The sequence below is a fragment of the Alexandromys fortis genome, unplaced genomic scaffold (assembly GCF_014885135.2).
Source record: "Alexandromys fortis isolate MF-2015 unplaced genomic scaffold, M_Fortis_MF-2015_v1.1 scaffold_12, whole genome shotgun sequence".
Classification (NCBI taxonomy): domain Eukaryota; kingdom Metazoa; phylum Chordata; class Mammalia; order Rodentia; family Cricetidae; genus Alexandromys; species Alexandromys fortis.
Window position 1 is genome coordinate 5,827,052 of NW_026067937.1, and position 15,073 is coordinate 5,842,124.

A 15,073-nucleotide genomic window follows, 5' to 3' on the forward strand; every position below is an offset into this window, starting at 1 on the left:
ATGTCACTTGATGTTAGCAGTTTTTACCTATCTTGAGAATAAATTAGGTTTCTAGTTTTTTTTGTATTATTGGCACATTTAATCTGTCAAAGTACATGGTTTTGCTTTATCTTGTTTTTAACCTTTATTTTTAATATAGAGGAATGTTTTGCAAGAATGTATGTTTGTATACCATGTGTGCCCAATGCCATTCAAAAGCCAGAAGTGGGCACCAGATAACCTTGAACTGGGGTTACAGATGGTTGTCAACCACCGTGTGGGTTCTGGAAATCGAATCTTGTCCACTGGAAGAGAGTCAGTACACTTAAGTGCCAAACTGTATCTCTAGCCTCCTTATTTGTTTCTTTGATACCATGTGCAAAATTTGGGCTCCCACCTCGCAAAAAAATGTGTGTTGCTGTCGTCTTTGACTTTACTTAAAAGCTGTTTATTACTAGACTTTATGGATTTCTGTTGTTTCTTGAGGTAGTCTCTGATATAAGTCCTTTAAATGTTTTCATTAGTCCCCTTCATATTCCTCTATAGTTTAAAATGAAAATAAAATAGATTGAAAGGTAGTGAACTAAAATACTACATGCTAATTATTAAGTCAAGAAAACTGGAAGCACTATATTAATCCAAAATGTTTATGCGTTGTTTTCTTTTTGAGGAACCTCTTTTTGGGGGGATGGAGGATAAAAAAGGTTCTCTGAAAGAAAGCTCTCTGTAAACTTAATAATACTATTTAAGTGTTGGTTTGGACCATGAGGTGCATGTTGGTGGTAGAGAACAGTTTGCAGTTGCTTCCTTCCACCCTGTGTGTTCTGGGGAATTGAAGTCCTGTCCTCAGGTTTGACTGGGAATGCTTTTATCCAGCCATCTGTCTGCTCCCACCTTTTATTGGGTAAAGCTTGTTTTCCTCATGACAGTCTAGATGGTGTATTTAGTGTTTGGGAAACAGCTGTGAAGATGCTGGAGTCTCTTTTCCTCTCCTATTTTAGGTGGTAAACTCACTCCAGCAGCAGCCTCAGGCTGCATCTCCGTCAGTACCAGAACCCCACTCTTTGACTCCAGTGGCTCAGTCAGATCCACTTGTGAGACGGCAACGGGTTCAAGATCTAATGGCCCAAATGCAGGGGCCCTATAATTTCATACAGGTAAGTGTATTTTAGTAAAGCACTGTTAACAGTAACTTTAAATGTATATTGTTTGACGTAATTCAATTATATTCTGACTTGTAGGATTCGATGTTGGATTTTGAAAATCAGACGCTTGATCCTGCCATAGTTTCAGCACAACCTATGAACCCTACCCAAAACATGGAAATGCCTCAGCTTGTTTGCCCTCCGGGTTAGTAATGATGATTTAAAAATAGTTCAATTTTAGAGAACATATGCCTCTGTGTGTGCACATGTATGCAAGTGTTTGCACGTGTGGTGAACAACTTTCAGGAGTCCCAGCTGTTGGTTCTTCAGGAACAAATTCAGGTCATCAGACTTGGCGGGACATATGAACCATCTTAACAGCCTCCAAAGTCTGTCTTTTAATTATCCCTAGGCCTTCAATGATTTTTTTTTTTTAAAAGAGAGGAAATAAATTTGAGACCTAGTACTGATTTCAGAGTTCTTGAGGGAAAATTTCTGATTATACAGCCTTGGAGGGGATTCATGAGCATGAAAGGAAGAGAAGAAGACATTCAGTATGCATCATTGACTGAAGTAACGCCCATAGAGTCTGCATTGTATTGAGTAACACACATATATGTATATGTATGCATGTATGTATTTTTGAGCTAGGGTCTCATATAGCTGCAACTTTCCTAGAACCCACTATGTAGACCAGGTTGGCGTTATATTCACTGGGAACTGCCTGCCTCTACTCCTCAAGTACTCCAGTCATAGGTGTGTGCCACCACACCTGGCATATTCTTTAGTGTCAGAAGGTTGCTTAGTAACAAATAGTTAACTTTTGAAATATAATTAGGATTTCTGTACATGAAAGGGAGCTTATGTCATGTCTGAATCAAGAAGTAGAAGAGTTAATGCCAACATGAAGAGCAGCTGTTTTTATTATTAGATTTATTTTACATGTTTTGTATGCATGTATGTTTTGTTCCACATGCATCCCTTGGGACTGGAGTAATTGTGAGCCATCAAGTGGGTGCTGTGATTGAAATTGTGTACCCTGCAGCAACAACAGCTCTACAGCCCAACCCTGTTTTTTTTTTAATGTCCATTTTTCTGAGTTCCACCAGAGTAAGGAGTTCAGAAATTCTCACTGGTATTGTGTCAAAGAAGGCATGTAGTATTTATATACCTGTAAGGTTATCATACACTCTTCCACTGATGTTTGGTGGTGCATTCTAAAACCTATGCAATGGCCCGTTCTTTTGATGATCTGTTTAGCTATGGTTGGGAAAGAAGCAGGAGGAAGTGGAGACTATCTAATAAAGGTGAACACTGTGTGTGTGCTTTATTAAAAAGCCCATGTGGTTTGTTTTTGTTTTTTTTTTTTGTTTTTTTGTTTGTTTGTTTGTTTTTGAGACAGGGTCTTATTATGTAACCCTGGCTGAAGCTCACTGTCTACACCAACCTGGCCTCAAACTTAAGATACATTTGCTTCTGCCTCCCAAGTGCTGGGACTAAAGATTTGTTTCATTGTGCCTGGCTGTATTATGTTTTTTTTTTTTTTTAATCTCCTATAGAAACATAAAGTTGATCTTAGGATATTAACTTTGCTAAAAATGTAGCCTAAAGTCTTATATTGTTTGGTTTTATTAATTGTGTGTATCTGTGTGCACACGCGCACAATGCTATTGAGCATATTGAGGTCAGAGGAGAACTTGGAGACAGACTGTTTTCATTCTACCATGAGAGTTCTAAAGATAAGAACTCAGGTTGTAAGGGAGGACAACAGTGTTTCTTTTCTATTTGTTTCTTTGTTTATGTTTTTTGAGACAGGGTTTCTCTGTAGCTTTGGAGCTGGTTCTGGAGCTCTCTTTGTAGACAAAGCTGGTCTTGAACTTACAGAGGTCCACCAGCCTCCTCCTGAGTGCTGGGGTTAAAGGCGTGTGCTGCTACTACCTAAGTGTTTCTTAATCTATTGAACCTTCTTGTCAGCCCTTGTCAAAGTCTTGAATATAAGTAATACTACTTTCTTGTGCTACTTTAAAAATTAACATTGTTTTTATTTGTGTGTGTATGTATGCCAGTGTATTTGGGTGCCTGCAGAGGTCAGAAGAGGGTGTTGGATCCTCTGCAATTGGAGTTACAGGCGGTTATGAGCAACTTGTGGATGCTGGAAGCCGAACTCCAGTTCTTTGGAAGGGCAGCAGTGCTTTACCTGCTGAGCCATCTCTCCAGGACCAGACAGGCCACCTGGCTGTGAGAATTAGGAATGGTAACGCTACTTTCAGAGGTGGACTGGTTATTTACTATTTGTTACAGTCTACCTTCTACTGATACTTTTCTTACTGGCATCTTTACCCAAAGCACAAAATAGATACAACTACAAGACTGTAATCTGTAATCTCTGCTTAGTGCTAATTTGAAAGCTGAAATCTTAGTTGTACTTTGCAATTTATTTTGAAAATTCTTTAATCATTTGGTTATAGAAATTTACCCTTAGCACTATATATAATGTAGATAAATTTTTAAAAATTGGATTTTCTCTTAAGAAATTTATTTTATGTAACAATGCTCTTAAATTTGCAGTTCATTCTGAATCTAGACTTGCCCAACCAAATCAAGTTCCTGTACAAGCAGAAGCCACACAGGTAAGAATGGATGGGTAGTTTCATTTATGTTCTTTTTTAATGAGGACTCGTTCTTAGTCTGGGATGCACTTGATCACTTTTCAAGTTTCTGTTAAAATTGATTGGCTATAGGTAGTTATTAGAATTTATTTCCATGCTTATTTTTGTTTTGGTGGCTTTAAAATTTTTTCATACTTCACACATTAGGACCTTGTCTTAAAAGTTATTTTACATTGATAATTGCATATGTAATAGCATTTTTTTTATTTTTTAAAAGATTTTATTTATTATGTATACAACATTCTGCCGTCTGCAGGCCAGAAGAAGGCGCCAGATCTCATTACAGATGGTTGTGAGCCACCATGTGGTTGCTGGGAATTGAACTCAGGTCCTCTGGAAGAAGTCAGTGCTCTTAACCACTGAGCCATCTCTCCAGCCCTGTAATAACATATTAAAGGGAAATGTCTTGAAAACAGTTGTGAGGTTATGGTGGCACACACCTTTAATTCCAGCACTCAGGATGAAGAGTCAGGTGGATCTCTGAGCTTGAGGCTAGCCTGGTCTATAGAGTGAGTATAAGACAGCCAGGACTATGCAGAGAAAGTGTTTCTGTCTTGAGCAAAACAAAACAAAAATCCAGAACAAACTAAACCACTACCAGTTAACTACTTTAACTAATTTAGACTTTAAGATTTAAATATTATTATAGTTTGCAATTGTTGCGCGTTTAATTCATTTGAAACAGTCACAATATGTAGCCCTGATTGACCTTGCTATGTAGAACTTGAAGTCAAGGAGATTTCTTTGCCTCTGCCTCCCCCAGTACTGGGATTAAAGGTGTGTTACCTATCCAGCCATACAGTCTATAGTCTCAAAATACAGAGAAATTCTCTTTCTCTTAACAGACATATCTTAATTTGAATCTGTATTAGAGCTAGTATAGTTTTTTTAAAGATGAATTTTGTAAGGTTTGAGATTGTTATTTTTGTATAGGTTCCTTTGGTTTCATCCACAAGTGAGGGGTATACAGCGTCTCAACCTTTGTACCAACCTTCGCATGCTACAGAGCAGCGGGCACAAAAGGAGCCAATGGATCAGATTCAGGTAAGTTCTGTTATCAAGCATGACCTGGCATGGCACTTAAACTACAAATGCAGTGATGATTCTTTTGGGTCCTATCTTGTGTTAGTTTACCATTAAAGTAGTTTCTTCACTTTGTGTTTAGGCAGCAATATCTTTAAATACAGACCAGACTACAGCATCACCATCCCTTCCTGCTGCTTCTCAGCCTCAAGTGTTCCAGACTGGGACAAGTAAACCTTTGCATAGCAGTGGAATAAATGTAAATGCGGCTCCATTCCAATCCATGCAAACGGTGAGCAGTTAACACTGTTTAGTGTGTACTATGAGTCAAGGTAAATAGAGCTGAATCTTGTATCTGTGTTATGTTTACTGACCACAGCTAGACTTCTCAGGGATGAGTTTTACTTATGAGTCACTCATATGTAAAATTTTTAGCTTTCCTCCAAAGGTTAAAAGATCAAGTTTAAACAAAACAAACAGGCCAGAGAGGTGAATCAGTAGGTAAGATCCCTGGAACTCAAATGGGAGAATAAGAAATCTAACTTATGAAAGTTGTCCTCTAGCCTTCACATGTGCAGTTCATACACATAAACGCATATACTAACTCTTTAAATCTAAACAAAGGAGTGTTGTATAGTGTTTGTGGACTTAGAACCTAGATGTGTAACTGTTGGCATCTCTGCTCTTTATTTTACTGGAATGTTTGAAAGTAGAATTTAGATGTTATGCTTCACTGATTCATCAGTAATTATTTTTAAATTATATAATTACTAGAAAAAGTACTATAATCTGAAATAGGGTTGGATTAGTGTCAGTGGAATTCCTGAAGTATTAATCACAATTTTTTTATTTGATTTGCTACAGGTGTTCAATATGAATGCCCCAGTTCCTCCTGTTAATGAACCAGAAACCTTGAAACAACAGAATCAGTACCAGGCTAGTTACAATCAGAGTTTTCCCAGTCAGCCGCACCAAGTGGAGCAAACAGAGCTTCAACAAGATCAACTGCAAACAGGTAAGAAGGCTAGGGTGACTTTTTATGGTTTTGTTGTTGTCAGTGCCTGTCCGTTGTCATCCTCCCCCTCCTCCCCCAACACAGGGTTTCTCTCTGACAGCTCAGGCTGTCCTGGAACTCTTTTTGTAGGCCAGGCTGGCTTGGAAATCACAGATCTGTCTTCCCCTGCCTCCCGGGATTAAAGGCGCACACCACCACCAGCCAACCTAGGATGAGTTCTCAGTCTTCTATTTTTTTGATAAGATGAAAGGGTTAATCTACATATACGTTTAAAATCTTGTTTAAAAGTAGCACTTTAATTTGTTGACGTGCACACGTTCCGCACAAGAGGACAACTTTGGAGCCAGTTCTCTACTTGCATTTCAGTGTCGGCCACAGGCTTACTTGCAGGGCAGACACTTTATTCACCGAGCTATCCCACCAGCCCTATGATAGGATTTTATTAACTCTAGTCACTATAGTGATCTCTTCGTTCCTTTGTTCTTCTTGGTTTCTGACTTCTTTCAGTTTTGTATGCAAATGTTACCCCATGAGCACTTTCTTTCCTTCATCACTGTCATTTCAAATATAATTCTCCATCTTTTAATTGAGTAGTAAAGCTTCTAAGTGGACAAGACTGTGTGCTGGTAATTTAAACCCCTTGTGTATGGAAAATTTCCTGGTATGTTTTAGGCCTGGTATTAATTAGAATAAAATCAACTTTCAATTTGTTTCTCCATGAAAAAAGTACCCAGGAAAGAATCTTTGTTTCTTTTAAGACAGGGTTTGCCTTTGCCTGGAGTTTGCTGTCGAACAGACTAGCCTGCAGTATACAGATAAGCATGTCTCTGAATTCTGGGTAGAAAGGCATGTGCCACCATGCCTGGCTTGGCTTTTCCTTTCTATGCTACATTTTAAATAAATAGGAATTCTGCTACACTGAAAAAGACTGTTTTGTGTTCTTGTTCTCTCTCTCTCTCTCTCTCTCTCTCTCTCTCTCTCTGTGTGTGTGTGTGTGTGTGTGTCTGTCTCTCTCTCTCGTGTTTATTTCCTGGCATGGCAACACATGCCTTAATCCCAGTATTCAGTAGGCAGAGGCAGGAAGATCTCTTGAGTTTGAGGCTAGCCTGGACTGCTAGCTTCTGGCTAGCCAGGGCTACATGTAGAGTGAAATACTTTCTCAAAAAAATTATGATTTATTAGCATTAGGTATTCGATTTATATACCTATTAAGTTTTTTTATTTCTTTGTTTCTGTAGGCCAACCAATGTTTCCCTTCCCTCTTCTACTCCCAATCACTCCACACCAACTCCTCATCTACTCCTCTTTTTCTCAGATAGGGGCAAGTCAGCCATGATGTCAACCAGCCATAGTGTATTAAGTTGTACCGAGACTAGGCACATCCTCTTCTATTAAGGTTAAATAGGGCAATCCCGGTAGGAAGAATAGGTTACAAAAGCAGACAACAGAATCAGAGATATCTCCTATTCTCACTGTTAGGAGTCCCACAAGAAGATGAAGTTACACAGTTGACACACACACACACACACACACACCCTCACACACACCCCTCCACACCTACCCAGAGCATCAAGGTTGGGCCTGTGCAGTCTTCCTGGTTGGTGGTTAAAGTCTCTGTATGCCCAGGTTAGTTGATTCTGTAGATTTTCTTGACCCTACTGTCTCCTACAATCCTTTTTTCCCCCCTTTTACCTGATTTCCCTGAGCTCCTCCTAGCCTTTGACTGTAGGTCTCTGCATCTGTTTCCATCAGTTGCTGGGTGAAGACTCTGACAATTGGGCTAGGCACCAATCTATGAGTATAGCAGAATATTGTTTTACTGTGTCTGGGTGTTTTGCTTGCATGTCTGTTCACCATGTTTACTGGAGGAGGCCAGAATAGGGTTTTGGATTCTTAGGAATTGGAGTCACAGATGGTTGTGAGCCTCTATATGGGTGGGTGGGTGGGGGCTCTATATGGGTGCTGACAATTGAATCAGGTCCCCTGGAAGAGCAGCCAGTGCTCTTAATTGCAGAGCCATCTCCAGAATGACAACGAAATTCTTAATGATAAGCCGGATGGTGGAGGCACATTCCTTTACTCAGCACTCTGGGTGTCATAGGCAGGCAGATCTATGAGTTCAAGTCCAGCCTGGTCTACAGAGAGTTCCAGGACAGCCAGGACTGTTGTTAAACAGAGAAACTCTTTCAAACATGAGGATTGATGGTAGGTTTGATGGTACATACTTGTTTTAATCTAGACTTTGAGAAGCTGAGGCAGAAGAGTTCAAGGCCAGCCTAGGCTATATAGTGAGACTTGTCTAAAGACAACAGCCAAAATGTTTGAAAAATCATTTATTTTTACTGTTATTTATATGCATATTAATGAACCTTTTCTTTAATATAATGTAATTTGAACCTGGCATTTGCTTGAAATTTTTACGTTGAATATAATCAAAGATAATCTATCTGTACAGAAAACGTCTATCATTAATAATATATAGTTCAGTTAAGTAGCTGGAAAGATGCCATGAGTATTTATTTTTCTCTGCATAGGCACTTTCTGCCTTTCTTTCCATGGTAAAGAAAAGGCCCTGTCTGGATTCCTCGGGGTGGGTGGGTGAGTGAATACATGGGTTAAATTTCTAGGAATTGCTGTTTCGGGTACTGGTCTTTATACCTAGTGTGGGAACAGCATTTGGTTCTCTTATTTTCCTCATCTTCCAAAGGTACATAGAAATTCTTTTCTTTTCCTTTGAGTTATAAACACTGGAATAATAAATAATGTGTATTGGTATCTAATGTTGGTATTTTCTTTTAACTCTGCTCATTATGAAGGGGGGTTGGGAAAGGGGTGAGTGGGTAGGTGGTTGCAAAGTAATGTGAGCGTTTTTAGAACCATCCCTTCCGATAGGTTGAATGCCAGTGTGAGTACCATTTAGATGTCTTCTAAGATGGCTGTATTTGTTATTTTAGATAGGCGCCAAAGGGTGTACGTTGAAAGCCTCTAATGTTTCAGATAGAAAATTGATGACATTTTTCTATGTAGCCATTTAGCTATGAATATGGTTAGTATGTTTCAGTAAGTGTCTAGGAATTAAGAAACTATAAGAAAATTACATAACTAAGGAGCCTTATAATGAAAAGCAATGATATACACTATTTCATCATTAATTTTGTGAATTAAATGGAGTCTAATTTTGCTAAAAGGCCAGTAACTTTTAGAAGGTGTTGGTAAGAGTCTTTTTTAGTTGTATGTGTGGAAGAATGGTATTGTAAGCTGTGCTTTCAAAAATCTAGAATTACATTAGGAAAATGACCCTATAGCGTCATCTTACAGGTTGGGTAGGGAGAAATCGGAACTTCATTTCTTATTAATAGGCAAATTTATTCAAATAATCGACCTTTAAGAATGAGGTGTAGAAGATTTTGTATAATTCACAAGACGTGGGAGAAAGAACACTAGTGAACTCAGTTCATGTATGTCCGTTTACCTTTAACAGTGGTTGGCACTTACCATGCTTCCCAGGACCAGCCCCATCAAGTGCCTGGCAACCACCAGCAGCCCCCCCAGCAGAACTCTGGGTTTCCACGCAGCAGTCAGCCTTACTACAACAGTCGTGGAGTATCCCGAGGAGGATCTCGTGGTGCCAGAGGCTTAATGAATGGGTACAGGGGCCCTGCCAATGGATTTAGAGGTAAACAAGTAAATCAACTTCTGATTACTTTTTGCAGTTTCAAGACTTTTCTCATTTGTAAAATAAGTAGAGATTTGTCTCATAATTTTTAGAAAAGAATTAGCTGTCTATTTTAGTCCCTTAATGTGTAATTTAAATATTTGAAGTGTGTGTTGTATGTGCGTGGCTTCAAACTTCAGATCCTCCTGCCTCTGACTTTTGAGTGCTGGGATTAAAGGCATGTATAATCATGCCTGGTTTATTTTGACAGGTTTTTTTTTTTTCCCATTTTATTTATTTGGTTTTTTGAGGCAGGGTTTTTCTATAAATGTGGGGCATATCCTGGAACTAGCTCTGTAGACCAGACTGGCTTCGAACTCAGAGATCCACCTCCCAGGTGCTAGGATTAATTAGGCATGCACCACTACTGCCCGGTTAACAGTTTTTAAAATCATAAACTTGGGAGAGAAAATAGTGAGTTGTTACATAGGATTGTGTTTATAGTTTAGTCTGAGTTAGCAGTTTGTTTAGGGATGTGTATGAGTATGTGTATGTGTGTTCATTCCTAGGTGGATAGAAAGTACCATCTAAAGCAGGTGGTGCTTAGATATTGATAAACAGATTGGATCAAGACAGAGAATTGAAGATTAGTTTAATTAACTAGTGTGGCTTATTTTTATTACCCTTCCTTTAAAGGAAGCAGAGTCCTTGTAAGGAAAAATAAATTGTTTCATTGTCCTAAATTTTAGGAGGATATGATGGTTACCGCCCTTCGTTCTCGAACACTCCAAACAGTGGTTACACACAATCTCAGTTCAGTGCTCCCCGGGACTACTCTGGCTACCAGCGGGTATGTAAACACAGGGTGGATCTCAGTCACTAAGTGATCAGGGGTTAATTTTGGGGTGTCCAACATACTTTTCTATAAAAATGATGGCTTTGGCTTTTTTGTTTTGTTTTACATTCATCTATAACCACTTAACTTAGTTTTCTAAAAGTGGTTTCAAAACAGAACATATAAAAATATTAAGTTTAATGTAAGCATAGTAAGAATAGAAAAACTTAGTGGTAATACACTGTCTAGAAGGAGTTATGTATTCTGCTAGTGTTGAGCTATAAGAGTAAATATAGGCATGTAAAATTACTTTTTCTTTTCAGTACTAACTAACTTGTCTTTTAGGATGGATATCAGCAGAATTTCAAGCGAGGCTCTGGGCAGAGTGGACCACGGGGAGCCCCACGAGGTAATATTTTGTGGTGGTGATCCTAGCTCTTATGTGGAGCTTCTGTTCTGGCCTTGGAAGAACTGTTCATAGTCTGCATGTAGGTTACATGTTAGGAGTGCACATCTTTTCCAGACGTGTTGCTAAAGATTAAATGAAATGCTCTGTTTCTAAAATTTCATTTTGAATCCAAATTTTAATTTTTGAGTGACTTTCCCTGTTATTGTCTTGAAAATCAGAACATTTTCTCTGCCTCAGAAAAGTGTTTTCCAACTGGAAATTTATTTTTCAGGTCTTAAAACCTGCTAAATGTTTTTAGGAAGTACTTACTGAAACTTTTTGTAAGACATTTTTGGAACGAGATTGAACATTTATATAAATTTATTACCCTCTTTGATTTTTGAAACATGCATATTATATTTTAGACCCAAAAACCCTTTAATGGCCAGATAAGCCACAGGTATATCTAGAGAACCATTTAGAAGCGACAGACTAATTGTAATTTGATTACTTTTAGGATCAATAATCTAACTATCAAATGTATTTGTAATGTTAAATAGAATTCCCAAATTCTTAGCAACTTAATTACTTTGGAGTTAAACATTAGAAGTTTATTTTGTTTCAGTTGTCTTTCAAGTAATGGAAATAATTTCTCACGTAGGCAGGAAGTTAATCTGTCGAACAATTAATTACAGACAGCATTTCATGTAATCTGAAGTTCTAAATGGTTCTCTGGTTAAAGGAGGTTAAAGAATTAGGTTTCTAACAGTTATTGGCTGGCCATGACATGTATAAAATGTATATTAAGGAAGAATTATAAAGTACTTTAATTTGAATGCTAGTGGCAATTGACCATTGAGGAAGTGCTTTTCAAAAAGTTAACAGGTCACCTGGGAAATACTGACTTGCAGTATCAAAGGTATTTGCATGTGAATGTGGGTTCTGTTCTATCCCACCTTGTAGCATATTCTATGAAAGTTGATTTAACTGATAGATAAAATATCTGTTTTAACAGCATGTAAAAAGTTACTTTACCTGTTATAAGTCAATATACAATTTTGAATGTTATGTAGTTTCTTTTTAACAGTTTAGGTAAAAAGGTCTGTTTTCATTCTGGTGCTTTTATTAATTTTGATAGTATGATGTTCCTCACTATTGAAATGTAAGCTAGCGTGTACATTAGAATGTAAGCTCCACGAGAGCAGGTACCTTGTCTGTCTTCACTGCTGTATCTATTCCCAACGCCTCATGACAGTGCCTGGCACATAGTAGGCACTCAATAAATACTTGTTGAATGAATGAATGAATGAGTACTGGTGGAATACTCCATTAGCTCTACTCTTCTTTTAGCTAGAGAACATGAGCAAATTTGCGAATGACAACTCCCAGGACAGGTGAAACTTGAACGCTGAAGAATTGGCCTCTTAAGCCTAATAATGTGCTGACAAGCTGCCCAAATGCTTCTTGACTTCAGATGAAAGTCTGCTTGAAGGCAAAACAAATAATACTTGAAAGAAAAATCAAATGCCATTTTTGTCTTCTAGGTCGTGGAGGGCCCCCAAGACCCAACAGAGGGATGCCGCAAATGAACACTCAGCAAGTGAATTAATGTGATTCACAGGATTATGTTTAATCGCCAAAAACACACTGGCCAGTGTACCATAATATGTTACCAGAAGAGTTATTATCTATTTGTTCTCCCTTTCAGGAAACTGATTGTAAAGGGACTGTTCATCCCATAAAGACAGGACTACAATTGTCAGCTTTATATTACCTGGATATGGAAGGAAACAATTTTTTACTCTGCATGTTCTGTCCTAAGCGTCATCTTGAGCCTTGCACATAATACTCAGATTTCTCACCCTTGCTTAGGAGTAAAACAATATATTCTTCCGGGGTGATAATATCTCCACAGTTATTTGAAGTGGCTTGGGGGAAAAAAAAGCAAGTTTGACTTTTTGATACTGGATAAAATCTACAATTAGCCCTAGAATTAGTCAGTGGTAATCGACAAAGTTAAAGCATTTTCCTTGAAAGGAAGATGAAAGGAGGGAGTGTGGTTTGGCAAAGCAACTACATTTCACAGCTTGTCCCGTTAAATTGGAGCACCGACTGATTAGAAGCATACCAAATTATGCTTGGGTCCTTAATCACACAAGTGAGGCTGTCTACCAGCCTTGCCGCAGCACTAGTCATCTGGCCAAACGACTGTGATTAAAAAACACATGTAAATTACTTTTCAGTAGTGGATATGGTATAGGACAAAGCCAAAATGCAAATTAGGCTTAGAGTGGCTCTTCTGGAAAAATATGCAACAAATACGGGGTATGATCTGGATGAGTTGCTTCTGTACTCAATGTGAACTATTTAGATACCTTTTGAACACTTAACAGTTTCTCGGAAACAGTGACTTACATGAGGATGGGTACTGCTTGTCATTCCTCATGATAATGTGGATTGTCATCACTAATCCTTGGATCTTGCTGTATTGTTACCTAAATTGGTATAGGTACTGATGAAAATCTCTAATGGATGGATAATCATAACACTTACGGTCACATGTTTTTCCCGCAGCCTGAAAGTTCTTAAAAGAAAAAGATGAAATGCCTGCTGCTACCACCCTTTTAAAATTGCTATCTTTTGAAAAGCACCAGTATGTGTTTTAGATCAATTTCCCTATTTTAGGGAAATGACAAGACAGTAGTTTCAGTTCTGATGATATAAGCAAAACAAATAAAACATGTTTCTAAAAGTTGTATCTTGAAACACTGGTGTCCAACAGCTAGAGCTGAAGTGATTCACCCCAAGCACTGTCAGTGTCACAGACATTGTGGTTATATCCAGCAGCTGGTTCTGAAAGAGTTGTCACTTTTGTCTAATTTAAACCTAATTGAATTCTCCTTTTCTTGTGGAGACTTTTATGTTCAAAGTGTTGGTTCTTTGCCTTAGATGCACAAGGAGAGTGTACAGTTGGATGGAGACGACGTTCAGCAGTGTTGGATTCTGTGCTGGCAGTTTGAGCACTAGTTCTGTGAGCCTATGAACTTAAGCTGCTGTTGTCCCGCACCACTTTACTTCGTGGAGAGTTCATTCCTCGTGTTAGGCAAAGGCTACTAAGTTAATGTTACTTTCTGTGCAGAAATTAAAATGTACTTTTAGCCTTTAGCAAACATTTTTTACCCCAGGCAGACAATTAGCTACTCAAAAACAAAACAAAATTATTCTCACACATTCATCATTAGACAACTGGAGTTTTTGCTGGTTTTGTTGCCTACTAAAAATGGTTAGGCTGTTGAACATTCCACATTCAAAAGTTTTGTAGGGTGGTGGATAATGGGGAAGCTTCAATGTTTATTTTAAAATAAATAAAATGAGCTCTCGACTTTTCTCCTGTGTGGTTGTGGTACATCATATTGAAAGGGTATCGGTTTGCTTTTGCCAAGAGTATTTTGTCAGCACCTCCCCTTGTGTGCTTTAAATGACATCTGCCTGGGATGTACCACAACCATATGTTAGCTGTATTTTAGTGGGATGCATAAAATATTCATGGACTGTTAGATACTCTCTAGATGATGGGCTTTTGAAGTACTATATAAATTTGATATGTGTAAAAAATAATTTCATGATATTTAGAAAGCAAAATCAAAGTAAAGTTCTTCCGTATTGAATTTGAGTTCTGATGTGAATGTGGAGAATGTGTTCTGTTTCAGACTTCTACACAGTGTAGAGCAGAATATGTACAATGTGTAGTTTGACGACCTCTAAGAGTTGTTTAATCCTTTCAAGACACCATCTAATTAGATGTTATTCTACCATTACATGTTTAATGTGTAAAGTTTTTTAATGTCTGAATTCGGACTTTTTTTTTTTTTTAAAGAATGCCTCACTAGACAGAACTACTAAAGTAGTTCTGTTAAGACCTGAGTTTTCATACTCAGTATCTTGTGTAATATGCAAATACTTGTCTAGATGCAGAAGACCTTTGTTTGGTCAAATGTGTATTTTAGCAGAGTACAGGGACATGATTGCCACACATGTCTCAGTGTAGTAAGAATATAAAAGATCTTGTACATGCAAAATTACCAATATGTATATATGCTACGTGTATAATGAAAATGCCCCCCCCCCCCAAAAAAACCAATTAACTCTTAAAGTAGCATGTCATTGGTTACTTTTTGGTTAGGGCTATTTTATTAGCAGGTCCTAAATATTCCTCAAAGAAGAGTTTTTTTTTTCTTTTGATCGTTTCTTGACATTAAAACACACATAACCTTCCAATGATTGTAGTAAATTAACTTCTATAGTTCTTTGTCTTCATATCTATGTACATACACATGTATGCACTCATACAATGCTATTGTATA

The 15,073-nt window shown here is 38.0% G+C and overlaps 1 protein-coding gene across 3 annotated transcripts in view; it reads left to right on the forward strand.

The window, feature by feature from the left end:
* Positions 1-14,096, forward strand: part of Caprin1 (cell cycle associated protein 1) — a 34,646-nt gene extending 20,550 nt beyond the window's left edge. For all 3 annotated transcript variants that reach the window (XM_050146943.1, XM_050146942.1, XM_050146944.1), the window contains 10 exons: positions 981-1,136; positions 1,221-1,329; positions 3,693-3,754; positions 4,727-4,837; positions 4,959-5,108; positions 5,681-5,831; positions 9,313-9,507; positions 10,236-10,336; positions 10,667-10,730; positions 12,254-14,096. In XM_050146943.1, coding sequence (XP_050002900.1) covers positions 981-1,136; positions 1,221-1,329; positions 3,693-3,754; positions 4,727-4,837; positions 4,959-5,108; positions 5,681-5,831; positions 9,313-9,507; positions 10,236-10,336; positions 10,667-10,730; positions 12,254-12,318 — 1,164 coding nt within the window. In that variant the 3' untranslated portion in view covers positions 12,319-14,096. The remainder of the gene's footprint in view (positions 1-980; positions 1,137-1,220; positions 1,330-3,692; positions 3,755-4,726; positions 4,838-4,958; positions 5,109-5,680; positions 5,832-9,312; positions 9,508-10,235; positions 10,337-10,666; positions 10,731-12,253) is intronic.
* The last annotated feature ends 977 nt before the right edge of the window (positions 14,097-15,073 follow it).